This window comes from Mytilus galloprovincialis, chromosome 3 (genome assembly GCF_965363235.1).
Source record: "Mytilus galloprovincialis chromosome 3, xbMytGall1.hap1.1, whole genome shotgun sequence".
In the NCBI taxonomy this organism is placed as follows: domain Eukaryota; kingdom Metazoa; phylum Mollusca; class Bivalvia; order Mytilida; family Mytilidae; genus Mytilus; species Mytilus galloprovincialis.
This window is the reverse complement of record NC_134840.1, coordinates 12,193,566-12,220,934: the sequence shown is the minus strand read 5'-3', so window position 1 is coordinate 12,220,934 and position 27,369 is coordinate 12,193,566. Positions and strand designations below refer to the sequence as shown.

Sequence of the window (27,369 nt, the reverse complement as noted above, 5' to 3'; positions counted from 1 at the left end):
AATTCAGTTTTCAAACAGTTACAGACTTTGTATATAGAATTTTTCCACCTGAAATAGGTTAACAGATGCATTGATATTTGATTTGAATATGGTCAATTTCTATCTAACATGGCTCATATGTAACAAAAGCATTGTTTCTGACATGTATTACAAACTACAAACAAAATTAAACGTTTTACATAGAAAGTGTGAAATATAAATCACTGGGTGGTTTCTTGACATTTTTATTAATCCTGTTTTAAACTCATGACATAAAATGAACTTTATTTAAATTTAGATAAACATTTTGTTTTTGAAGTGTTTCAGGACTTTAATCCACTTGAAAGAAAGTTTTTATAGTATTAAGACATGTATAGAAGATAAAGTATTGTCATCAGACCTTCTGTGTATCTGTCCCTTGTCAACAAATCTCATGTAAATATAGCCCATGTCAACTTTGTACAATAAATGACTTCTGTTCAAACGTTTTGTAAGAAGTTTTGTTTTCAGCATGTAATGAAGGGTTTTGCTGTCAGTGAGTCACAGTATAAAGAAGTACTTTTGTACTGTTAACTTACAGGTCACACTTTTAATCATTTGGTTTTAATCTTTCTTAGTTCAGAGGGCCATGTGAGCTTTTCTCATTCTTTTCTTCTGAAACTTCATGACCATATGAACTAGTCTTTACCTCATTCAACTTGGATGAATCTTAGTTTTAAAAATGGGTTTGATGATCTGGCTTGCCAACCAACATGGCCACCAAAGATAACAATAGATTATGTGGGTAAAACACAAGTATTGTCCATTTTCCTTTAAAAAGGAATCTGATGTACAGTAGTTGTCGTTTGTTTATGTAGTTTATACATGTTTCTCATTTCTCGTTTTTTTTGTATAGATTGGACCATTGGTTTTCCTGTTTGAATGGTTTACACTTGTAATTTTGGGGCCCTTTATAGCTTGTTGTTCGGTGTGAGCCAAAGCTCCGTGTTGAAGGCCGTACATTGACCTTTAATGCTTTACTTTCATAAATTGTTACTTGGATGGAGAGTTGTCTCATTATAGCACTCATACCACATCTTCCTAAATCTATAAGTCACAATGTTAAGGTCTACCTACCGTTCATTTTGACATGCAAGAAGAACACTTGTAGGAGTTGCCCTTAAATGACACTATTTTTGCAACTTTTGCAAAAAAGGCAGGTGAGCATTACATTTAGCTCCGATGGAGCCCTTTGTTTAATATGCTGACTAGATATTTCATAAATTTGGGTAAAAAATTTACTGTTAATGCTCTTTTTCGCTTTTGTTATTTCGTTTTTTGTTCATCTTTTTCATCTTTATCATTAACCTATTTATTTTTCCCCAACAATATCCTTCAGTATTTATCTCAGACAAAATTGAAAAACAATCAATAGAAGTTATGGCCCTACAGACTTTTTATTGAGAAATAATAGAATAAAAATTGAATTTGGAAATGAAAGTGGTCAAAAATGAGAGTCTGAAGATGTTATAATTTTCCTAGTTTTTGATTCTCAGCCGAATGAACAGACAATGATAAATGATAAATAATATTTATAAAGATGATAGGAGATTGTGAAAACTTAGTTTGTATTTGTGACTTATTATTGTTTTATCTCTCAATAAGTTTGACACTCACAGGAGGTCCCAGTACTTAATGGGGAGGAGAAGTTAAGAAAGCAATTAGTTGCTATGTTTTGGGTAAAATATTTTGAAATACGTGAGAAAATATAAGTTTGATAGTAATACAATGTATCAGTGATTATCTATGATATAATATGAATAAAATGTTTCTTGAAAAGTCTTGAAAAGTCATTTCTTTCTGTTTAAGACAAAAACCACCTGTCTATAGTTAAAACCTTCCTTACCATTGTTTTCCATAATTTTAACCATGGTTTTTATACGACCGCAAAAATTTAAATTTTTCGTCGTATATTGCTATCACGTTGGCGTCGTCGTCGTCGTTGTCGTCCGAATACTTTTAGTTATCGCACTCTAACTTTAGTAAAAGTGAATAGAAAGCTATGAAATTTTAACACAAGGTTTATAACCACAAAAGGAAGGTTAGGATTGATTTTGGGAGTTTTGGTCCCAAAATTTTAGGAATAAGGGGCCAAAAAGTGCCCAAATAAGCATTTTCTTGGTTTTCGCACTATAACTTTAGTTTAAGTAAATAGAAATCTATGAAATTTTGACACAAGGTTTATGACCACAAAAGGAAGGTTGGGATTGATTTTGGGAGTTGAGGTCTGAACAGTTTAGGAATTAGGGGCCAAAAAGGGGCCCAAGTAAGCATTATTCTTGGTTTTCGCACCATAACTTTAGTATAAGTAAATAGAAATCTTTGAAATTTAAACACAAGGTTTATGACCATAAAAGGAAGGTTGGGTTTGATTTTGGGAGTTTTGGTCCCAACAGGTTTTTTAGGAATAAGGGGCCCAAAGGGTCCAAAATTGAACTTTGTTTGATTTTATCAAAAATTGAATAATTGGGGTTCTTTGATATGCAGGATCTAACTGTGTATGTAGATTCTTAATTTTTGGTCCCGTTTTCCAATTGGTCTACATTAAGGTCCAAAGGGTCCAAAATAAACTTAGTTTGATTTTAACAAAAATTGAATCCTTGGGGTTCTTTGATATGCTGAATCTAAAAATGTACTTAGATTTTTGATTATTGGCCCAGTTTTCAAGTTGGTCCAAATCGGGGTCCAAAATTAAACTTTGTTTGATTTCATAAAAAATTGAATAATTGGGGTTCTTTTGATATGCCAAATCTAACTGTGTATGTAGATTCTTAATTTTTAGTCCCGTTTTCAAATTGGTCTACATTAAATACCAAAGGGTCCAAAATTAAACTAAGTTTGATTTTAATAAAAATTGAATTCTTTGGCTTTTTTGATATGCTGAATTTAATCATGTACTTAGATTTTTGATTCTGGGCCCAGTTTTCAAGTTGGTTCAAATTAGGATCCAAAATTATTATATTAAGTATTGTGCAATAGCAAGAAATTTTCAGTTGCACAGTATTCAGCAATAGCAAGAAATCTTCAATTGCACAGTATTGTGCAATAGCAAAAAATGTCCAATTGCACAGTATTGTGCAATAGCAAGAAATCTTCAATTGCACAGTATTGTGCAATAGCAAATATTTTCAATTGCACAGTATTGCACAATAGCAAGAAATATCTAATTGCACAATATTGTGCAATAGCAAGAAATTTTCAATTGATTGGAGTTATCTTTCTTTGTCCAGAATAGTAGTTGAATCAACTTAAATCATTGTTTTATACTATGCACAATGTATATTCACTTTTACTACCAACTGATAAATTAAAACACTCTTTACCATTCAGTGATAACAATTTAAGCACTTTCTGTTACATTTTAATATTTTATGATGTATTTAAATGAGCAGTTATTGTTGCAAACTCCATTAGAAATTTGAATTGAGATCAGTTTTGAAAAAAGGGAAAGGGGGATGTGAAAAAAAAATGGTGGGGGGGGGGGGGGTAATTTTTCTCATTTCAGATTTCATAAATAAAAAGAAAATTTCTTGAAACATTTTTTTTGAGAGGATTAATATTCAACAGCATAGTGATTGCTCAAAGACAAAAAAATTATTTTAAGTTCATTAGACCACATTCATTCTGTGTCCAAAACCTATGCTGTGTCAACTATTTAATCACAATCCAAATTTGGAGCTGAATCCAGCTTGAATGTTGTGTCCATACTTGCCCCAACCGTTCAGGGTTCAACCTATGCGGTCGTATAAAGCTGCGCCCTGCGGAGAATTTGGTTTTTATGTTACATAATAGTGTGATCATGGTTATACTAGCTTAGACCATGGTTAAATCTTTATTAACTTGCACTTTCACTTATATGAATCCCCAAAATAATAAAGATAGACAATCTCATGTTCAGCTGAAAGAGCTAAATGTTAAAAAAAAAACAACAAAGTATCAGAAAAAATGATATGTTTTACAGTATAATGATGAAGTTCTGACAGAGGCACTATAAACTAATAAAGAAAGTGAAGGATCAATCATTTATTAACAAAATTCAATAAATCTCTTAATGTCTAAAAGATGATGTACATGTATATGCCTTTTTCTTGTTCTACAAAAATCTTTTTGAGACAAACAAACCAATTAATCTGCCAATAGAAACTAAAGTGTACACAATAAATGTTGGACTGGTTCCTTCAGTGTTAATATTTTGAATACTTATTGATTTTCTCCCTTTAATAAAGAGCAGATAAGTACCAGTGATGGATTAAGTCTGGGTTACTGAAGTAGCTAATATTGCCATAAAATGGTCCCATAGGAAATATTTAAAAACAGCTAGCTTGTGGCTGACATGATAAAAGCTCTGAGATATATTACTACCAGTATATAGAAAAGATATGGTCAAGTGGTCTGAAATTAGACTTTGTCCATCAGGATTACATCAGAATGTCATAAGTTACCCCTGATTGCCTACAGATCAGCAATTCTGATATATAAAGGAAATATATTTTAGATGTCTGCTTGAGAATTTTGAACAAAGATATAAAAAAGAAGATCTGGTATGATTGCCAATGAGACAACTCTCCACAAGAGACCAAATGACACAGAAACTGACAACTATAGGTCATCATACAGCCTTCAACAATGAGAAAAGTCCAAACCACATAGTCATGTTCATTTTGTTTATGTTGTGGTATATTGTTGGGCAGCTGTCTAAAATAGCATATAAAAAAAACTTCATTTACTGAAGTTAAAGATAGAAATTGATTAAGAAAACTCATTTGATTATATTTGTGTTTTACTGTATCATGAGCAATCCAACTCCATCAAAGCACTTCACAGAACTAATTTGTTGAAGTTTTTTTTTCTGCAAAAAGAATAAAAAGTTATTTAGTTTGGCCATGGTTTGACAGGAAGTGTGATTTATTGTGTAAAGCAATGACATTAGTAGTACAGATAGATGGGTTTTTGATGGAGATATCTGTCTGACCACTGATGACCAATTAGATTCGTTTGATTTACTAATAGATGTAAATATTTGTGAATTGACCAAAGTAGAAAAGTAATTTGGCGTGTCTACAAAGTAGATTTATTGCAAGACATTGTGCAGGATAAATGGACACCATTAAAAACTAAATATTTATACAGCTTTGGTTTTCAAGGTTCAGGTAATATATTTTATCCATAGATTTATAAGTGGTCAGTTGGAGGTAAATGACTGTTTGGATGAGTTCTGCAGATATTACCATTTCTTCATCAACTTTCCATATATTTAGTGCGCTGACACACCTTTTTGATTTCACATAATTTGAAGAGAACATAAATGCATCTAATTATAAGTATGTCACTTTCACTCTCATTGATTATGCAACTATTAAATTTCTAGTTCAGGACTAATATAAGAAACTATTAAGTCGTTATATCATTTTGTATAGGACTGCATCTATGCAAAAGTTTCACATCAAAATGAATTCACACTGAAGTGCATTATTTTTTGTCTTTTTTTGGAAAATGACGCAGTCATTGTTCCATAACTGCCGACCTGATTTCTCTGCCTACCGCGCTTGGTTTCGTATTTACTAATTTCAATACAAACTGGAATGTGCTTGTGTTATCATTCATTATGCATGAGCATTGTGTAGTAATCAGCCAGGAACCAGTTTACAAACTAACTGGTTTCTGTTTGTATTCCACTACAGTCGAAGAAAGTGTTGTAGTTTGACAGGAACCAGTCCAGAATTTTGTAAACTACAAAACGTAATCGGTTATTATCATTCCGTTTTGGTGTTTCATACCGACTTATATGGTTTGAATAAGCTTAAGACCCTTCAAACATTAATGTGATAGGTATATTAAAGACTGTTTTACAAAAGGATGAAACTGTTTTGCTTAAAAGTCGTACTATAGTGATATATGTTATGTACGGATTTCCACTCTCACCGGTTAATTTCTTCTTTTACACGTGCTTTTGAAACTTCCTGTTTAAACATCGCAAGTTTTAAAATTGTTTTTTGAGTGAATTAAACTTATTTTAACAATCACGAAGCGTTCGGGAATCATTTCAAGCAGTTTCTTCTTCTCTTTGATGATGGAAAATAGGTTTTCTCAAGAAAATACCGCAAACGATCGCAGAGGAATTGAAACGTACAAGTCAAGTCGGCACCTGGTTAAATTGGCATCTAGTCAATTCGGCTTCCAATAATATTTATTATAATATTTTCTATTCAATTAATTAATAACTGTTACCAAGTACATAGTGAATATTAGGTAAACAACGAGACCAAAGTGAATATGTTGTTGTGTATAAAAGTAAACAACGAAGCTATTGTTTTAACCATTAGACAATTATTAAAATTAAATGGAAAACTATGAGTCCCTTTCAATAAATCAAACTTTCATGCCAAATAATTAGCAAATTTAAGGTGGGTTTTTTTTCAGTAATGTTTAAACAGCATTAAACAAACAATCCTGTAAAAGACTCAACTGGTTAAATAATGCATAAAAATATCCAATAAGGCTATTTTATTTTTTTCTGGGACGCCTTCCTAAGACGTTCGTAGGAAGGCTTCCTAAGAAGGCGTCCCAGAAAAAAATTAACATAGCCTTGTGGTCATAGGAAGGTGTCCCAGAATAAAATTTAAAAAGCCTTGCCAGACGTAATAATTATTTGGACTACTCATATATATCATTAAGGCAGCAACCATTTGATTTTCTGGGGGGGGGCTATGGTTTTTTTTGGAAAAAAAAGTTTGTTTCCAGTTTTTGGAGAAAAAAATAATTTGTTTTGAATTCTGAAAAAAAAAAATTGTTTGTTACCCCCTCAGCTGCCACTATATGTAATGCTAAAATTGAAAGAAAAAAATTGTTTTCGTCTTGTCGCGAAAAAAATAGATTGTTTTTCGCCGCAGGCGAAAAAAAAAGTTTGTACAGAAAAAAAAACCATAGCCCCCCCCAGAAAATCGAATGGTTGCTGCCTAAAAATACACCAAAAAATTCATGTAGTTGAGAAAAATAAATACATTCAAAATGTACATGAACATCCAAAAAAGTGAAAGTTAGTATTGACTCTTTTTGCTTTAAAAATTTGCAACTGCATTTAAGTATTGAATGCTTTTTTTTGTAAATTCATTGAGGTGTAAAAGCTTGACCGAAGTACTTTTTGTATGAAGCGCATAAGCGCTTCATTCTAAAAATGTGCACACGGTCAACGCTTTTGCAACCCTATGAGGTTACAAAAAGAAATATTCAATACTTATAATTACTTTTTTTTAGCTAGGATCATGAAAACACGAATTTTATAACTTTTTTATTCAATTCATCTGTGCACTTTATTGTGGGGCCACGTGTTATCATGAATGAAAAGTTTTATTGAGTGATGCAATTGCTTGAGGAATAACATGTGATGTGCAGTTAGCCAATCAGAATAAAGTATTATAATGAAACATATATCAAATGTAATTATAACAAAATACATTACGTTGTAAGAGTTATCTCCCCAAACACTGTTTTTCTTGTGGCCACCTCTCCTTCGTAACCGTAAAAGATTTTATTTTACCAAATTGCTCGTTACATATTTAGGATAAGAATATTTGTTTGAACCATAGCTCTATGGGGACTCCATATGAGAGTTATTCCCCCTTTTTCATTTGATTCAAGCGATATGCATTTTCAACTGGTAAACCATAACTGATAGAGACCTAGGGTCTTCATGAGGTCATTAGTACTAAAAATGAAAATGAGGTCAATGTCAAAGGTCAAGGTCATATTATAAATTTTGATTTTGGCTTATTTTCACTTCTTTTCAAATACTGTATGACATTTTGACAAATAATTTTTCATAAATTATTAGTTGCGACATGTCCTTACTTGTATATTTTGGTTGAAAGGCTGGGCATACAATAAAAGGGAGTTTTTGTCCATCTTACATTTAAAATTACGCGTCAAGTGGTAGTACTCATTAACCAAACATATTAAAGACCTAGGATATTTTGATTCAAGGTCCATGGTTTGTGACCTTGAAATTGAGGTCAAGGTCATAGGTTAATAGGACGTCATAAAGCCATAGGAACTAACATTTTAAACTGATTTTTCATATTTCAATATAAAAATAGATCTTTTCTAGTGGAAAGACTTCAATTGTTCTCTGAACAATTTGTTTTTAATTTACATCATATTTTGTGGGAGAAGGGGGTTCAGACTATGTGGTATCAGGTCTGTTTGCGCCCAATACACTTTCGCACCTCGCACGTTCACACCCAAGGTCCGTTCGCACTCTACTCATTCGCGCCCAATTTTAATTCAAATTCAAGTTGAATAATTGGAAAATCATGATTGTTGTTTTAAATTGCTTTGGTGTAAATACTGAATGTATTTTTAGCTTGGTATGAGTAAAACATTGAAGATTTTAAAGGAAAAACATAAAAGATAATTGTTTTTAAGCCCTTTGATCTGAAACAACGAAACAATAAAATATAGGAACCAAAATATAGCAATCCACTATTATAACCAAAACATGATAAAATTTATTCAACACACAGAAAAAAAATAGTCAGAATCTCACTTCATTATGAAAGAGGTCAATGAAACAAAGTATAGCAATACACTAACCAAAACATGATTAAGAGTTATTCAACGCTAAATAAAACGTTGACAAAATACCACTTTATTTAGAAAGGATTATTATTATCTTTAACAATACGCTATCCAAAACATGATTAAGATTTATTCAACACAAAAAAAAAATGCTGTCTCACTTTATTTTGAGACAATGACAACAATTATACTTATAAGAAAACACTTGCTTACAGAGTTATTAAACACAAAACCAATTAAGATTAGTTGCGAACATGTAGGGTGTGAAAGTGAAAGGGGGCGAACATGAGTTGGTGCAAACGTGAATGGGCGCGAACGGACCCGGATTCAGCCTATGTACCAGTGAGAAATATAGAAGCCTTTCTACGGTATTTATTTGTACAATTCAGGTAGTCTTGACCTATTCATTTGTCTTAAAAAAAAACCCAGCCAGTTGGCACCTTCACTTCACACACACACATATACGAATATCAATTATATGCTTACGAGACATGTTGCATTGTTAAACTAATTACGGTATGTGAAAATCAAGACTTGCATAAAAACTATCCCAATATTAGAGACAGTGGCGTCATTTTTCTTCAGAGCTTTCAGCTCTTTGATTATAATTTTGCGGTCGTATATTGGTATGACGTGTCGTCGTCGTCCGAAGACACATTGGTTTTCGCACTATAACTTTAGTTTAAGTAAATAGAAATCTATGAAATTTACACACAAGGTTTATGACCACAAAAGGAAGGTTGGGATTGATTTTGGGAGTTTTGGTCCCAACAGTTTAACTTGGGATAAAACACAATAAGTACATTGTTCATACACTTGTATCGAGGATTGGCTATTTTTAAAGTTAAATATCTATTGAGTTTACGTAAATTACATTTCAGGAGTATTTTACACGTGCAGTTGAATTATTTTTAAAAATAATACTAATACATGTATCAATGGAAACAATGACAATCATATCCCTCAGAACAATCTGCTCTTTGATTAAGTTTAAGTTCTTAGACCACATTCATTCTGTATCAGAAACCTATTTAATCACAATCCAAATTCAGAGCTGTATTGAGCTTGAATGTTATGTGCATACTTGCCCCAACTGTTCAGGGTTCGAACTCTGAGGTCGTATAAAGCAGCGCCCTGTGGAGAATCTGGTTTATATTTGATTTTATTTCTTAAAATTTAACATAAATCCATTGATATGAAACTTTTTAATGTTGTAAGTGGTTAATGACATAAGACATATGTTCAACAAGAATTAACATTCAATATATTTTATGAAAGTTTCAACACTTGTATAACAAAAAACACTCTCATACATATGTAAAAAACAATAAACATTAAATTAACATTAAAACATCATTAGCTTTTATTATAAAACATAAACTAGTGCCATTATTTGAAGAATTTATCATTAAAGACTATTAAAACAATTCTTAACATAATTTTGAAATAAGATTACAATTACATTATCAGCTTTAAATAGATAGATACAATGAAATTTGTTCTTCAAAATATTGAATCAAGTTTAAGCAGATTTTGATGTTTTTAATGTTGTAAGACTGTCATATCTTGTTTTTTTCTGTTATTCACTCAGGTCTCACCTGTCACAGTGGTGAGACATAACTATTCACTCAGGTCTCACCTGTCACAGTGGTGAGACATAACTATCCTATGCTATGTCACCTGTCACAGTGGTGAGACATAACTATCCCATGCTATGTCACCTGTCACAGTGGTGAGACATAACTATCCCATGCTATGTCACCTGTCACAGTGGTGAGACATAACTATCCCATGCTATGTCACCTGTCACAGTGGTGAGACATAACTATTCTATGCTATGTCACCTGTCACAGTGGTGAGACATAACTATCCCATGCTATGTCACCTGTCACAGTGGTGAGACATAACTATCCCATGCTATGTCACCTGTCACAGTGGTGAGACATAACTATCCCATGCTATGTCACCTGTCACAGTGGTGAGACATAACTATCCTATGCTATGTCACCTGTCACAGTGGTGAGACATAACTATTCTATGCTATGTCACCTGTCACAGTGGTGAGACATAACTATTCTATGCTATGTCACCTGTCACAGTGGTGAGACATAACTATCCCATGCTATGTCACCTGTCACAGTGGTGAGACATAACTATCCCATGCTATGTCACCTGTCACAGTGGTGAGACATAACTATCCTATGCTATGTCATCAAGATTGAGGTCTGTGGTTTAAGTTCTTTTACAGACACCAATTACTTTGAAAAACCCTGTCCCAGTGGTAAGAGGGAGGTTTGGTGGCTACAAACAAGTTTAACCCCACCACATTCTTTGTGCTACTGTCCCAAATCAGGAGTCTGTAGTTCAGTGGTCAGTGGTCATTGTTTGTTGGTTGTTCTCCATCTGTGTCATATTTATGTTTTCCTAAAAAAAAATGTGGATAGATTGCAATCATCCCTCATCTCATTATTTTTGTATCTATGGAATTTAATGAAACTTGTACAGAAGCTTCTTCATAATAAAGCACCTGACGTAGTATTTTTGTTTTTGTTTTTGGAGGAATGTTAGTTTGTTCTAGATATCATTTGGATTACCAATCAGCTTTCGTTTATAATACATGAATATATTACATACAAAGGACAATGGTTTGATAAATGAACTAAATCAACACCACTAAAAAAAAAACTTTTGTTTTAAAAGTTTTAAATCTAGAATAAACATCTTAATGTAATTGCACTCAGTAACTTTTGTTGAATAATTCAGTATTTTTAACATGTTTTGTGCAAGCCAATGTATTGACTAGCCTGTTCCATCAAGTTTTGACAAACATTGCATCATATTTCATGTTGGTGTCTGTAAAATTCATTAATTAAAAAATAACATGGATTTCATAGAAGCAGAGATAAACAATAATCGTTAATGATACGCGGGAATTTGTAATCAATAATTAGTTCTTTATCTTTTTACTGGGATCAAATGAGTGTTTTATCTCATGGAATTTCTCAGGATGATGTAAATATTAACAATGAATAAATTTACAATTGATTGCTGTGGGTTTAGGTTGGTTATTGTTTTAACACCTTGAGGTGCATTCGTAATTGCATACTTCCCAAGTTTTGAGAATGTCTTATTTTGTTGTTTAAAGCTTTGAAATAGAGTAGCAAAACAAAAAAATATATATAGCTGATCTGAATTACATTTTCGTGATCTTAAGAACTTAGCGTATCAAAGGTTAATTTAGCAGTTAATTAGATGGTGAAATGAAGAGTTGCATTAAAGGTGTTCATCAACTGCTGTGAATAATATCTTTAAAGTTTTCATTAACAGAATGCCTCATTGGATGTTGATGGTTTCTAGAAGACTCTTTCAGCCGAATCTTAGACTAATTGGTAAACACCCTGTACTCACTTATTGCACCTGAAAATATATAACCTATCAAGGACAATGGTGTTTGTTGTCAATCTTTAACGATGTCATCTGTGAAATGGTTATTCCATTGGGGTCAACTAACTCGTGATGGCCTCCATAAAATTTACAGAAGGATGATTTCAGCTTCACCACTTGGAACTCTTGGTTTAATTAATAGCTTCCTTGTCTGCCTGTGACTTTATTATCTGCAGAGACTTGATGTTGTATTCCTGTATGTTCAGTATTTGTTTACCTATTGAAGGTTATGTCCATCCAGTTTTCTGTTCATGTCATTTCCAAACACTCATCAAAGATACCAAGCGAGGACAGGGCAGTTGAATTATAGTGTTCTGTCCATGAGAACGATTCAGCCCTTCTTATAAATGTATGGTACACAAGTCTACGGAATAGAAATACATTAAAGGGACAAATGGAATAGATCTTTGTCCGTTGAAAGTGCTTACAGTGCACATATTGAATTAACCAAATTCTGCTTAATTTGTTTCATGTATTGGGTCATTAATAATAAAATTCGTAAATCAAAATTATTACAAAGGTTATTAGTCACAATACAAATAAAACCCTATAATTTAATGTAACAATTATCATAGTTATCCATTAAATTCATTTAAACTAATTGCTTTTTTATTGTAAATTGTAATAAAATAAGAAAATTATTTGTATTTCCATTCAGTCAAATTGATTCATACATTTTAAAGCTGTTTTTTCCCAGCATTTTACAACCAACCCAAATTACTTATTTGTTTTCGTCGTAAAAGTCCAATTAGAGGAAATATGAGTTCAGGCTTAAATATGCTATTGTGTTTGCTGTCCTTTGTGGCTTGTTGCTTACAAATCTCTGTTTTTAGACTTCAACTAGAGTAAAATATAAAAATATTGCAGTTTCCCATCTTGTATTCTTAAAATGTTTGACAAGAAATGCTAAGGGCTAAAATAAAACAAACCAAAAAACTAACCACCAAGCAATTTGAATATAAATGTAAAAAAAGGATAAATGTATACAGTGGAATTTATTTCTGCTGACCAGGAAGAATAAAATAGATTTAGAAAAACCATTATTTTACAATGAATTTACAAATGAAATCATAATTTGAGTTTACAGTAATGATTGTACATGATTATTTTTATAAACATAGTTTGAATTTTTATGCCCCACCTACGATAGTAGAGGGGCATTATGTTTTCTGGTCTGTGCGTCCGTTCGTTCGTCTGTCCCGCTTCAGGTTAAAGTTTTTGGTCGAGGTAGTTTTTGATGAAGTTGAAGTCCAATCGACTTCAAACTTGGTACACATGTTCCCTATGATATGATCTTTCTAATTTTAATGCCAAATTAGAGATTTTACCCCAATTTCACGGTCCACTGAACATAGAAAATGATAGTGCGAGTGGGGCATTCGTGTACTGAGGACACATTCTTGTTTTAAAGTAATTTTGTGAACAGATATTTGTATAAATACCACATCAAACCTAACTTTTATAAAAAAAAAACAAAAAAACATTAGTTGTTCCTTGTTGCCAACACTCCATTAATTTCCTGAAAAGTATCAATTCATCATGATATTTATTTATGTAATCTAGAATTTTATTTGTCATGTTAAACATTCTATCATGCTTCATTTGGCTTTTCAAAAACTGAAGAAAAGATTTTCTGACAATTTCTTAGTTGGTCTAATGAAGCGTTATGATAACATTCAGCACATTATGTATAAATGTAAAACATGAATTAATGGACAGTGTATTTTAATCCATTTATTGAAAAGATCAACTTGAACTTAAAAGGAGATACAGGGTTACCATCAGTACAACAGCAACCTAACAACATATCTATATTAAATAGATCCTTACAAAACATACACCATAGGATTTGTAGGGTTACCATCAATACAACAGCAACCTAACAACATATCTATATTAAATAGGTCCTTACAAAACATACACCATAGGATTTGTAGCCTTTTAAAGTTTTACCATGTTTACTGTCCTTCTGGACTGATTGTGTGTTACCTAGAGATAAATCCTTCAGATGCTTATAGAAAGTATACTACACCAGAGATTTAATTTCTGTACAGTTGTTCAGGTCACCTGACTTAATTTATTAGCCAATAGGTATTGACCAATCACCTGCTCGTTTTATGTGATAAAACAAAACCATACATGTAGATATGAAAGATAGTCTAGGAAACTTAATTCTTTTTAACTTTTTAGTAGATTAAAAATATCTGTAGATGCTTTAACTAGGGCTTTGAAAAATGCAAATGTCATTACTTAACTGAGCTGCTCTTCAAAACTATGTATTTTATCCAAGTTTTTACCGGGAGAATAAAAATTTTTATGTATGCTTGGAATATGAAATAAGATAAAGTTTATTTCTTTTCCTTGAATAAAAGAAAAAATTAGCAAAGAGAATTTATTACTCCCAGAGTACTTGTTTAATTGCAGTTATGGAATTAGAAAATTGAATCCATGTTTCATAAGAACAGAGAAAAAGTATAATTGTTTGCACCAACAGAATAAGATTACATCAAACATATTCAAGAATAAAAATAGAGATAAAATTAAAGAAATTTTCATATTTAATAGGCCCTGTGATTGTAATAGAGTTTTTGAAACCAATTGACTGCTGATCTCTAAATGGGGCAAATAAAATGAATGCTGGTATACAATCTGTTAGGAACCTCTTGTGGTTTCTTTTGAAATATTCATGTAAAAACTATATGGTGGAGGTTTCTGCTGTGACAAGTACTGGGTACAATGAATATTCATTTAAAGTGTGGTGTTTTTCTACCATGCAAGGTTATGAAATCTATAGAACGTGTGTGAGTACTTTTGCAACAAGTAAAAATATATATACATACCAGGCTTTAAATGGTTATATTATATACATTTGTATTTAAAGAATAAAATAACATACATAAATAGTTTTGAAATCCTAATAATAGTCAGTTGAAATCTATCCGCTTTAGATCTTAATCAGAAAGCCGATTTAAGTTTTTTGTGTTTGACATTGTTTTGACTGTTAAATATCATAATTTTTAATCAATTTCTGATACAATTTTTCTCTCAAATATCAAAATTATCTGTCCATCAGAGGTTAAATAAATTTGGACGTGTGCAATTAAAAATGGTTTAAAAAACATAAGTCGGGTGGGAGAATTTTGGTAATTAATCTTCATGTTATTAAAATGTCTTGATTTGAGATTGGCTTTGAGTCTGAAACATTTCAGAACATACTTATGATATCCCATCTCGATGGTTCATGACCATGGACGAGTCAAGATTAAATCTAAATTCCTCAGCCAAATGAAGATTCGATTCCATAGACCTCGTACCTGAACAAAGATTTGATTAGAATGATTGGAATTAATTTGTTTGATGTGTGGTATTTACATGAAAACTGATCTAATTCAGAGGTAATTTGATTTCGTTACCTGCTACCTGGCAGGTGTCTTTGATGTCTGTTAATTAAAGGTGAGTTGGACATTACAAGCTATCATGATAGGCCATTCATTGTGTAATAATGATTTCTCTGGAAGAAATTGATGAAATAGGAAGAATATATTTTTGGTAGATTAAACTCTAAGTATAGGTTAAGTTTTTGTTATCAAAAGTATCTGATTATTTGTAATATATGTAGGTATATTGTATATCAGTTTAATTGCTTCTCAGATGTTGGTCAGTTGACCTTTAAGTCCTAGTGATATAACCAGGGTCCCCATTTTTCACAACCATTGTATCAAAGATTCAATATAACTTGGATGTATTCTTACATCTAATGGTTGTGACTTTTTTTTTCTCAATTTTTCTCCATTCAAAACATTTTTTATGTGTAACCATTCTACATGTTTTAAGTCTATATAATAATATAATGACCTCTAATCAGATGACCTTATTCTCTCCTTCTTTAATAACAGCGATATTCATAATTAGGTGCTAATGGTAGTTAATATGCTAAGAGCAAGGGTGGTGGGTAGGGCCTTTCATATTATAAAAAAACTAATTTGTTGAAATTTCAATAAGAAACCGTTCCCTCTAATTACAATAAAGATTTACGGTAAAACTCATTCATGAGAGATAATTTTGAAACGATTTACTTGGTTTTTAACATAACGGTAAATGAATGGACCTCAATGACAAAACAAAATTACCAGTCAGCATTGTATATTATTTTGTTCTTATGTAAATGTTTTAAAAATAGCAAGACTGAGGCACTTTCACTAAAAAAATGCTCCTACCCCTGTCAAAATGCAACCATGGTTGACCATGGTTACCATCGCTAACCATTGATAACCATGGTCAAACCATGGTTGACTGTGCTGAAAACCATGGTTAACCATGGTTAACCATGATTGTGACCATGGTCAACATCTGACCATGGTTGACCATGCTCTATTTAACCATGGTTAACCATGGTTTTCCACTTTTGTGACCATGGTAAACATCTGACCATGGTTGACCATGGTCTAATCAACCATGGTCAATTTGACAACCATGGTCTTGCACCTGACCATGGTCAACTTGACAACCTGGACCATGGTGAATAAATATTGATCTGGATTATACCCATGGGAATTTATAACAAATTGTAAATTACTTTGAGACTTTCAATATTAAAAAATCGTGCTCGTTTTGGACAATTTTTAATTTTTTTCTTCCCAAGAGGTAAATTGTGACCTTTCATGATTATTTCAATAACAATATATTCTCTATACATTTTAAAACACACATAAACTGAGCAGTAAAGCTATAGTGGCAGAGAATGCTAGTTACAGTCGGGTCAAATTTGGGACTTACAAACTTTTACAAACTGGAAGTTGGAACTTACTTTCGATCAGTATTCCTTGTTTTTTAACAGTTGTACGCTGTCATTTAACGATGTATTTCTTTCTTCCAAAGACGTAATTTCTGACTTTCTCTCCAAGTTCATAAATCTGCCTTTCTTTATCATTATACGGCATATTTTAAGAACTTGAAAACATTTCAGAGTGATATCTTTAGTCTTTATTGTTTATACCGGAAACACATGCGACGTCATGATCAATTATTATCACCAACCGTTAACGATGATTCACTCAGTGCGAAACATTTAAATGACTTGGAACAAACGTCACGTGATCTCAGGAAAGTTATTTCGCGCTTTAAAAATCAAGTGAAGGATTTGATGTCCAGTGTTGTCACGTAAAGAAGATTTGTTATCAGATAAGTACATTCACAGGAAATCTGTTTGATATTTTGTTTAAAAGATGTAAAAATTGTTACAGTATTTGATTTGGCTTTCATTAATTGAACACATGCCACCTGAAATGGGTCTTTAAATTTTTTTGTCAATGTCAGTTATCCACATCAACATAAATTTTATATTTAATTGTTTTTAATTCCAGGTGTAACTGATAAAACTGTACAATATGAAAATTTTGTCAATGGTAAAATAATTTACACAATCATTCTTTTGTTTGAAAGGTAAACCAAAAAAAAGGGGGGGGGGGGGGGTTACAATTATTTGTTTAAACAAAAACATGTTCATAATGTTTATTTTGTTGGGTGTTTTTATTATTGAAAATTTGCAAAAGAAGATAAAACATTTTTGATCCTTAAAATCTGTTATTGTATACAAATTATCAAGAACAATTGATTCTTTGTGGAAAATTTTATGTTCTTGCAGGTGGAAACTGCTTTGCATTTTATGGATGAACATTTCTGCAAGGGTAGCTTTAAAGAGTTTCATGCAATTTAGCATTTGTTGGTAGTCCTGACACAAAAAGGAAGAGAAGTATACAGGCTCCATAACAAGTAGACTAACTGTTTCAAGATAATTGAAGATTGATTTGACAAGAATGTAAAATGGCCAACCATGGTCTAATGGAGATGGTTGACCATGGTTGACTCATTAATAACCATGGTTGACCATGGTTGGAACCACGGTTGACCATGGTTGGGACCACGGTTGACCATGGTTCGAACCACGGTTGACCATGGTTCAAACCACGGTTGACCATGGTTCTAACAATGGTCAACCATGGTCATTAAAACCATGGTTAACCATGGTCGGCCAATTAACAATTTTGTCAAACCATGGTCAACCATGGTCATACAACCATGGTTCAAACTGCACACTGACAGGGGAATGAGGCTCTATCACAATAGAAATGCTCCAATCAGGCTCTTTAACAATAGAAATTCTCCCATGAGGCTCTATCACAATAGAAATTCTCCCATGAGGCTTTATCACATAAGAAATGCTCCATGATGATGCTCTATCACAATAGAAATTTTCCCATGAGGCTCTATCACAACATTAATACTCTCGTGATGTTCTATAACAAAAGAATTGCACCCATGAGGCTTTATCACAATGGGTATGCTCCAATGAGGCTCTATTACAAAAGAAATGCTCCAATAAGACTATCACAATAGAAATGTTCCCATGAGGCTCTATCACAGAAGAAAAGTTTCTATGATGCTCTGTTATAAAGAAATGCTCCCATGCGGCTCTATCGCACAAGAAATGTTACCATGAGGTTCTGTCACAAAAGAAAAGTTCCCATGATGCTCTATCACAATAGAAATGCTCCCATGAGGCTCTATCACAAAAGAAATGTTCCCATGAGGCTCTATCACATAAGAAAGGCTCCCATAGGGCTCTATCACAAAAGAAATGCTTACATGAGGCTCTACCGCAATAGAAATGTTTTATCTTGTGTACATTTCTGAAAGCTAATCAACAACTTATGCTGGCTTTAACGGTATGGAAGATGCAAGTTATTAGAAACAGAGATTAAAATTTGCTGTACATGTATGAAAATTTCATTGTTTTGCAATTGCAATATGAAAAATGATAAAAAATCTACTGTACTTGCTAACAAAAACAATTGTTTTAATAGCAACCTAAAACACAGATTCTTTTGTATTTCTTGGGATAACACTTCTTTCTAGACCCCTGAAATTGAAATGAAAATTAATTTTTAGCTATTGTACTATTTACTTAATAACATTTTGTGGTGCACAGTCATCAGTATCAATAATAGATATGAAAGTATGATAAATTTGATGAGGCTGTAAATCATACTGGTGATTTATTTCACTTGTCCCATGAGTTACTGTAGCTGATTATTGATTACATCATTAGATCATTTACATTAATTTAGTGTCACAGTATAGGGTACATTCATATAAATCTTAATTTGGGATCAGTTTTATAATACTAATGTCATTCAAACTAGAATGTCCATAGAAAGTTGTGGAGAGTATAATGTTTTTGTGTGATAGTATATCCATCTATCAGCAGTGGCTATGGTTTTTTTTGGGGGGGATATGAAAATACCAGCACTTCTGTCCTTGTCTTGTAAGCGCTCTAACAGATACAATTGTTGCCAGATTTTTGTTAAACTTATACTATAGGTTGATATCAACGATATCTTGGACAAGTTATTTAATGGTGGAGGATCAACTTTTTTAAAAGAGTTATGCCCCTTAGAAATATAAAATATGTGCAATGCGGGGGACATTGGAACTCTGTTCTTTTAATTGTTAACCTAATTTGCTGGCTATCTGTCTTTTATGTGTTTACACCACTTCTCTTTTATATGCTTATCTCAGTCTTGTGTTTAATACTCTATTAGATCCATTTATCTGCCTGTTGTCCAAACAACCATCACAATAACAACAATCTGATGTGTTCTTCAAACCTATCATTTACATATGAACTTAATTTCTTTAGAAGAAAGTATTTTGATTGTTATTTTTTATAAGATAGCACAAAGGTGTCAATTTTATATTAAGTTTTTACTTTTAAGAGTCTTTTTGGTAATAGTTTTTTTACTCCTGAAAAAAGTTTTTTTGTTTGTTTTTACTTGTTAATAAATATTTCTGAAGTCATGGAATTTGTACAGATTATTATGAATAATTAACTTTTATCCCTGTGCTCTATTTAATGTCAGTTGTGTTTCTGTAATAATTAACTACCCTAGAGTCAATTGATAAATATGACATCATGCTATAGTATCCTACAACCAATTTGCATTTTTGTGCACACAATTATCATCGCTTGAATATTTTTTACTAAATGTTATAGTAAGGCACAAATTGCTATTTCATATGAAAAATGTATTGTCCATTAAATTGGATTTATTTTATTGCAATATGCAATTTAATTTTTGAGCATTTAAAATTTGACCTGAATGAGACTGAATCATATTTTTTTTGTTTTTTGGGGTTTTTTTTTTAATCTTAAAATTTGCATTATTCTGCTGGTCTGTTATTTTTATTTCCTTTCTCCCTTCCTCAATATCTCTTGAAAAAAAGAAATGCTATGCTATCAAAATATAATGTCTTTTCAGTATTGGGTCTGTTGGGTTACATGTTTAATTGTTGAGCAGTGAAAGGGATGACACTATTTTGAAGATATAATGAACTTTTATTTATTTCCACCTGTAGTGTATGTAGAACAACAGATATTTAAGACTAATGGTTCACTAAGTAGGAATATAATTAACATCTATATATTGTGTAACATTGTTACAACCTACTAGACTAGTAGGAATGGCAGGCACAGACAATTGATAGACATTAACAAATGGCTTCCCTTTGTAAAATTCAAGTGCCAGGTTTTTTGTGTACTTTTCACTTTAATGAAGATTCTTCACAAGTTTTGTATGTTTTAAACAAAAGTTTTAATTGTTTATTTCTTCAGCCTAGATAATTTATGAAGCACTTGATCAAATTTGAAATATCTAGGGTTTATTTCAATTAGATATATTTCTCTTTTTTTTTTTTTTAAATATCTTATGTATTCGGCTCTCTTTTTATTAGTGTTCAGTTTGATGTCCTATCTGATTGGTTATTACAAGTAGTTGACTATTTATTTTAGGAAGCATCCAAAGAATAACTTGTTAAGTTCATTTTCATAAAGATTTGACCCAAATTATCAAATTTTATAATTTTTAACATACTAAATGAACAATCAAATTTGTCCGAAAAGGAAAATACAGTAGGTCGCTGTTATGGGACCGTCAGCATTTCATACATATTTGTAGCCAATCAAATGAAATTAACTCTTTTGTCAATTCCTTTGTCCCATTTAATTAGTAAAAGAGAAATCCACTATTCATTTATTTACTTGAATCAAAAAAATATCTTCTAAAGAGATATAAAACAATATACATGTATCAACTCATAAAACTGTAATGTTGTATTTATTCAATATCAGTACTTGATTTCAATGTTGACATTCTTATCTTTTAAATGAGTAGGCCATATGATAAACACATGCACACCATCTCCCCTTATGGTCAATGTTAAAGGTTGCATGAATACTGGTTCAAATAAGTTGAATTATTGACTTGCAAGTTAACAATACACCAGTGATGTTTTGTAACTTGATTTTGACAAAATTAACTGTTTTTAGCAATATAGTTATTTCTTTATTCAGCTTTTATAAATATTTATTTTATGTTTTTTGTCAAGATGGCTTTTACTTTTATGTGTTGTTGGACTGCTGTCGTTTTGTCCAACATATCTTCTTTTGTTTATTTTGATATAAGATTTCAATGCGTTAATATTCACTGTGATTAAATACTAGTTACAATAATGAAATCAAATCATTTTGGCTCTTTAGCATATGTGGTTATAAATATACTTGCAGATTTTAGCAAAATTTTGGAGTTAAATAATCAGATATCAAATTCCTATTCCATTGTGTAACATATATATTGATAAGGAGCTTATAATGTAACTGATTAGGTGGAATTATGCCTAGCTCTGCCAAATAGTCGCCCACAAGGAAATGTTGAAACAGAAAGCGTAAGGGAGGTATTCTGTGTTTTAAGAATGATATGTTTTGACATTGTCTTGATATAATTACTCGATTGTTGTATTTTTGGCAGGTTGTTGTTACATTTAGTGCAAACTTATTACACAATGTAACGTTTCACCTGCTTTGGGGGTTTGTTATTTTAATAAAAGCAAAAGAGGGATTGTGCAACAGACATGTTTATTTTAATGTTAAAAGCAGGTTTTTTAATCTTCAACTTGGCACAGATATAAAACAAGTTTAATGATTTTTAATTATTCACCCTGTAATGAGAAGCTATTTACATATATTACATTCAAATGAACTCTAAGTCTGTACACTTTATAGACAATCATCAAATAAAAGGCTTTATTCCATATAAGGAATGAAAAGAAAACTAACCTTCTTTGTATGTTAGGTTGACACAAGCTATCCAATGATTGGACATTCTAGTCATCACATGATTGGTACATTGTCTGTGTATCATGTCATATTGAGTAGCAAGTGTAAGGGACATATTTCACCAAAAACCTTCCAAGAAAAATACATGAATATTTCATTATAACTTATGATTAGTTCTTGTCTGGTTATTTTACTTTTTTGATGACCATTTCATACTTCATTTAGAAATTTATTGTTTATAAACTTATTTTGACTAACATATACAAAAAAAAACATTGTGCTCACTGACACCTTCCACCTTAACAAAATAAACATAGTCATGAATGTTTAGGGAAAATCTGGTAAAACGTATATAATCTGTCTCAACCTAACCATTTTCCACTTTTACAGGTACATGAAGACAATTATACAGTAGACAAGACAGACAGGAAGGAACACACAGGGAACACTAAGAGCTACCATGAGGTAAGTTATACAGTAAACAAGACAGGCAGGAAGGAACACATAGGGAACACTAAGAGTTATCATGAGGTATTAGTTATACAGTAGACAAGACAGACAGGAAGGAACACATAGGGAACACTAAGAGATATGAGGTATTAGTTATACAGAAGACAAGACAGACAGGAAGGAACACTAAGAGCTACCATGAGGTAAGTTATACAGTAGACAAGACAGACAGGAAGGAACACATAGGGAACACTAAGAGTTATCATGAGGTATTAGTTATACAGTAGACAAGACAAACAGGAAGGAACACATAGGGAACACTAAGAGATATCATGAGGTATTAGTTATACAGTAGACAAGACAGACAGGAAGGAACACATAGGGAACACTAAGAGATATCATGAGGTATTAGTTATACAGTAGACAAGTCAGACAGGAAGGAACACATAGGAACACTAAGAGCTATCATGGGGTAAGTTATACAGTAGACAAGACAGACAGGAAGGAACACATAGGGAACACTAAGAGTTATCATGAGGTATTAGTTATACAGTAGACAAGACAGGAAGGAACACATAGTGAACACTAAGAGCTATCATGAGGTAAGTTATACAGTAGACAAGACAGACAGGAAGGAACACACAGGGAACACTAAGAGCTACCATTAGGTAAGTTATACAGTAGACAAGACAGACAGGAAGGAACACTAAGAGCTACCATGAGGTAAGTTATACAGTAGACAAGACAGACAGAAAGGAACACATAGGGAACACTAAGAAATATCATGAGGTAGGTTATACAGTAGACAAGACAGACAGGAAGGAACACATAGGGAACACTAAGAGCTATCATGAGGTTAGTTTACCCTTCTGTCTATTTTCTATAAAACTTGTAAGGTGTGCAGGTTTGTCTTGCAGGGTACATCTAATCTAGACCTCACTCTCATGGTTCATTGGTCAATGTTAAGTTTTAATGATGAGGTCTGTATTTCATTTACTACATGTATAAGCAAAATATAATTATATCTGTAAGGGATTATACCAATGAATAATGTCTGTCGGAGTTAGAGTGCACTCTTGTCCCGTTTTTATTAGCCACTGATTTGAAAAATAAAATAACTGAGTGAATACAGTATAAGTGTGATAGGATGAAAGGGATGTCAAGTGCTTCAATTCTTTAATTATTTTGATACTTTTTTCCAACAGAAAAACAAAAATCTTTAAACTTGACTCTTTTTTCTTTGGTGCATCCAGGAGAAAATGTTACAGTGAATTAAGTTGTTATAAATAGTAAAGAAACAGTAATTAAGATGTCAGATGATATTTCATATAAAAAATGATACCATTTTCCTGAAGGTTTTCACCATAGAATTACAGGGCTGATTACTTTGAACTGCTGTATTTTAGTCAACTGTGGAATACAAAAGCATCAAAATGGGTATTTACATGAAAGAAATGTATAATTTATAGGATTAACTTAAACAAAGCATTGTTGATGTTGGAATAGTGCCTGGTTGTAACATTGTGATACAAACTCATTTCCATGGCTTCATAGTTAAATATTATGATAATTACAATTATTAAAACATTAGATGCATTATCTATTGATTTCATCTCTTCTTACATCATCTATCAATGAGTCAGATACCCAATGACACGTCAATAAAATCTATCAATGTGTCAGATACCCAATGACACATCAATAACACCTATCAATGAGTCAGATACCCAATGACACATCAATAACACCTATCAATGAGTCAGATACTGAATGACATGTCAATAATATATATCAATGAGTCAGATACCGAATGACAGGTCAATAAAAATCTATCAATGAGTCAGATACTGAATGACATGTCAATAATATATATCAATGAGTCAGATACCCAATGACACATCAATAACACCTATTAATGTGTCAGATACCCAATGACACATCAATAACACCTATCAATGAGTCAGATACCGAATGACAGGTCAATAAAAATCTATCAATGAGTCAGATACTGAATGACATGTCAATAATATATATCAATGAGTCAGATACCCAATGACACATCAATAACACCTATCAATGAGTCAGATACTGAATGACATGTCAATAATATATATCAATGAGTCAGATACCCAATGACACATCAATAACATTTATCAATGAGTCAGTTATCCAATGACACATCAATAACACCTATCAATGTGTCAGATACCCAATGACACATCAATAACATCTATCAATGAGTCAGATACCCAATGACACATATCAATAACACATATCAATGTGTCAGATACCCAATGACACATCAATAACACCTATCAATGAGTCAGATACCGAATGACAGGTCAATAACATTTATCAATGAGTCAGTTATCCAATGACACATCAATAACACCTATCAATGTGTCAGATACCCAATGACACATCAATAACACCTATCAATGTGTCAGATACCCAATGACACATATCAATAACACATATCAATGTGTCAGATACCCAATGACACATCAATAACACCTATCAATGTGTCAGATACCCAATGACACATATCAATAACACATATCAATGTGTCAGATACCCAATGACACATCAATAACACATATCAATGTGTCAGATACCCAATGACACATATCAATAACACATATCAATGTGTCAGATACCCAATGACACATCAATAACACCTAGCAATGTGTCAGATACCCAATGACACATCAATAACACCTAGCAATGTGTCAGATACCCAATGACACATCAATAACACCTAGCAATGAGTCAGATACCCAATGACACATCAAAAACATCTATCAATGAGTCAGATACCCAATGACACACCAATAACACCTATCAATGTGTCAGTTATCCAATCACATGTCAATAATATCTATGACTGAGTCAGATACCCAATCACATGTCAATAACATCTATGACTGAGTCAGATAACCAATCAAATGTCAATAACATCTATGACTGAGTCAGATACCCAATGATATGTCATGTCAATAATCTATATCCATGAGTCGGCTACCCAATAATATGTCAATTAAATATATCACTGAGTCAGATAGCCAATGGCATGTCAATTAAATATATCACCGCGTCAGATAGCCAATGGCATGTCAATAATATATATCACTGAGTCAGATAGCCAATGGCATGTCAATAATATATATCAAGTTTTTGATGTTTGGGAAGAACTTAATAAATGGATATATTCAAAAGTCCAAATTGAACTACCACTTAATTTAGATATTGTCTTATTTGGGATATTAGAAAAAACAGAAAAAAACTACATAAGAAATCTCATAATACTATTAACTAAATACTATATATACAAAACAAAAATGCAATGTGGACAAGTAAATAGTGTAGCCTTAAAAAATTATCTTAAAGAAAATCTGTTTATTGAAAAAATAATATTTTATAAAAATAAACCACTGCAAAGAGCGTACACCTGCTGGAACCCCTGGCTCCAACTAATAGAATGATTTTATAAGTTAACTTTCACGTAATAAAAATATCTACCCAATCCATGCTACCTCAGATTAAGATTTTCTATTCTTTTATAAAGTTATTATTAATAATTATTATATGTTTATAGAAGGATTCAAAATGTCAACTTTATGCACTTGTCTCGATTTTGCTGATGTACTATGAACTTATTTACTATTGTTAATATACATGTAGTTCTTTGCCAATAAACACATTACAAAAAAAAAATAATATATATCAATGAGTCAGATAGCCAATGGTATGTCAATTAAATATATCACTGAGTCAGATAGCCAATGGTATGTCAATTAAATATATCACCGCGTCAGATAGCCAATGGCATGTCAATAATATATATCAATGAGTCAGATAGCCAATGGCATGTCAATTAAATATATCACTGAGTCAGATAGCCAATGGCATGTCAATAATATATATCACTGAGTCAGATAGCCAATGGTATGTTAATAATATATATCAATGAGTCAGATAGCCAATGGTATGTCAATAATATATATCAATGAGTCAGATAGCCAATGGTATGTTAATAATATATATCACCGCGTCAGATAGCCAATGGCATGTCAATTAAATATATCACTGAGTCAGATAGCCAATGGCATGTCAATAATATATATCACTGAGTCAGATAGCCAATGGTATGTTAATAATATATATCAATGAGTCAGATAGCCAATGGTATGTCAATAATATATATCAATGAGTCAGATAGCCAATGGTATGTCAATTAAATCCATTGATTAGTCAGATAGCCAATGACATGCCAATAAAATTTGGAAATTAGTATGGAGTTCATTATCACTGAACTATAGTATATATAGGGGCCAGTTGAAGGACGCCTCCGGGTGCGGGAATTTCTCGCTACATTGAAGACCTGTTGGTGACCTTCTGCTGTTGTTTTTTTCTATGTTCGGGTTATTGTCTCTTTGGCACATTCCCCATTTCCATTCTCAATTTTATTTAACTTTTTTTTATCAACATAGTTCAGTTTACCTTTGAGTAGGACTATTTATTGAAATGTATTTTGTTGTGTATAATCTTTTAATCAGATTTATAATTTTAATAGTCTGCATAAGACTTGTCAGTCCCACCTAATAAAGGTTCTCTTTGCACTTGAAATTAGCAAACTGAGTGAAAACATTGTGATGGTCTTTTTCATTCATTCAAGATATGATTAAATCTGTTAAACAAAATAAAAAACAACT

General features: G+C 32.1%; 1 protein-coding gene across 1 annotated transcript in view; it reads left to right on the top strand.

Moving 5' to 3' along the window:
• Window positions 1–27,369, top strand: part of LOC143067198 (uncharacterized) — an 83,918-nt gene that overhangs the window by 24,036 nt on the left and 32,513 nt on the right. Inside the window, exon 3 of the mRNA XM_076240293.1 lies at window positions 22,598–22,672. Within this exon, the coding sequence (XP_076096408.1) occupies window positions 22,598–22,672 (75 nt within the window). The remainder of the gene's footprint in view (window positions 1–22,597; window positions 22,673–27,369) is intronic.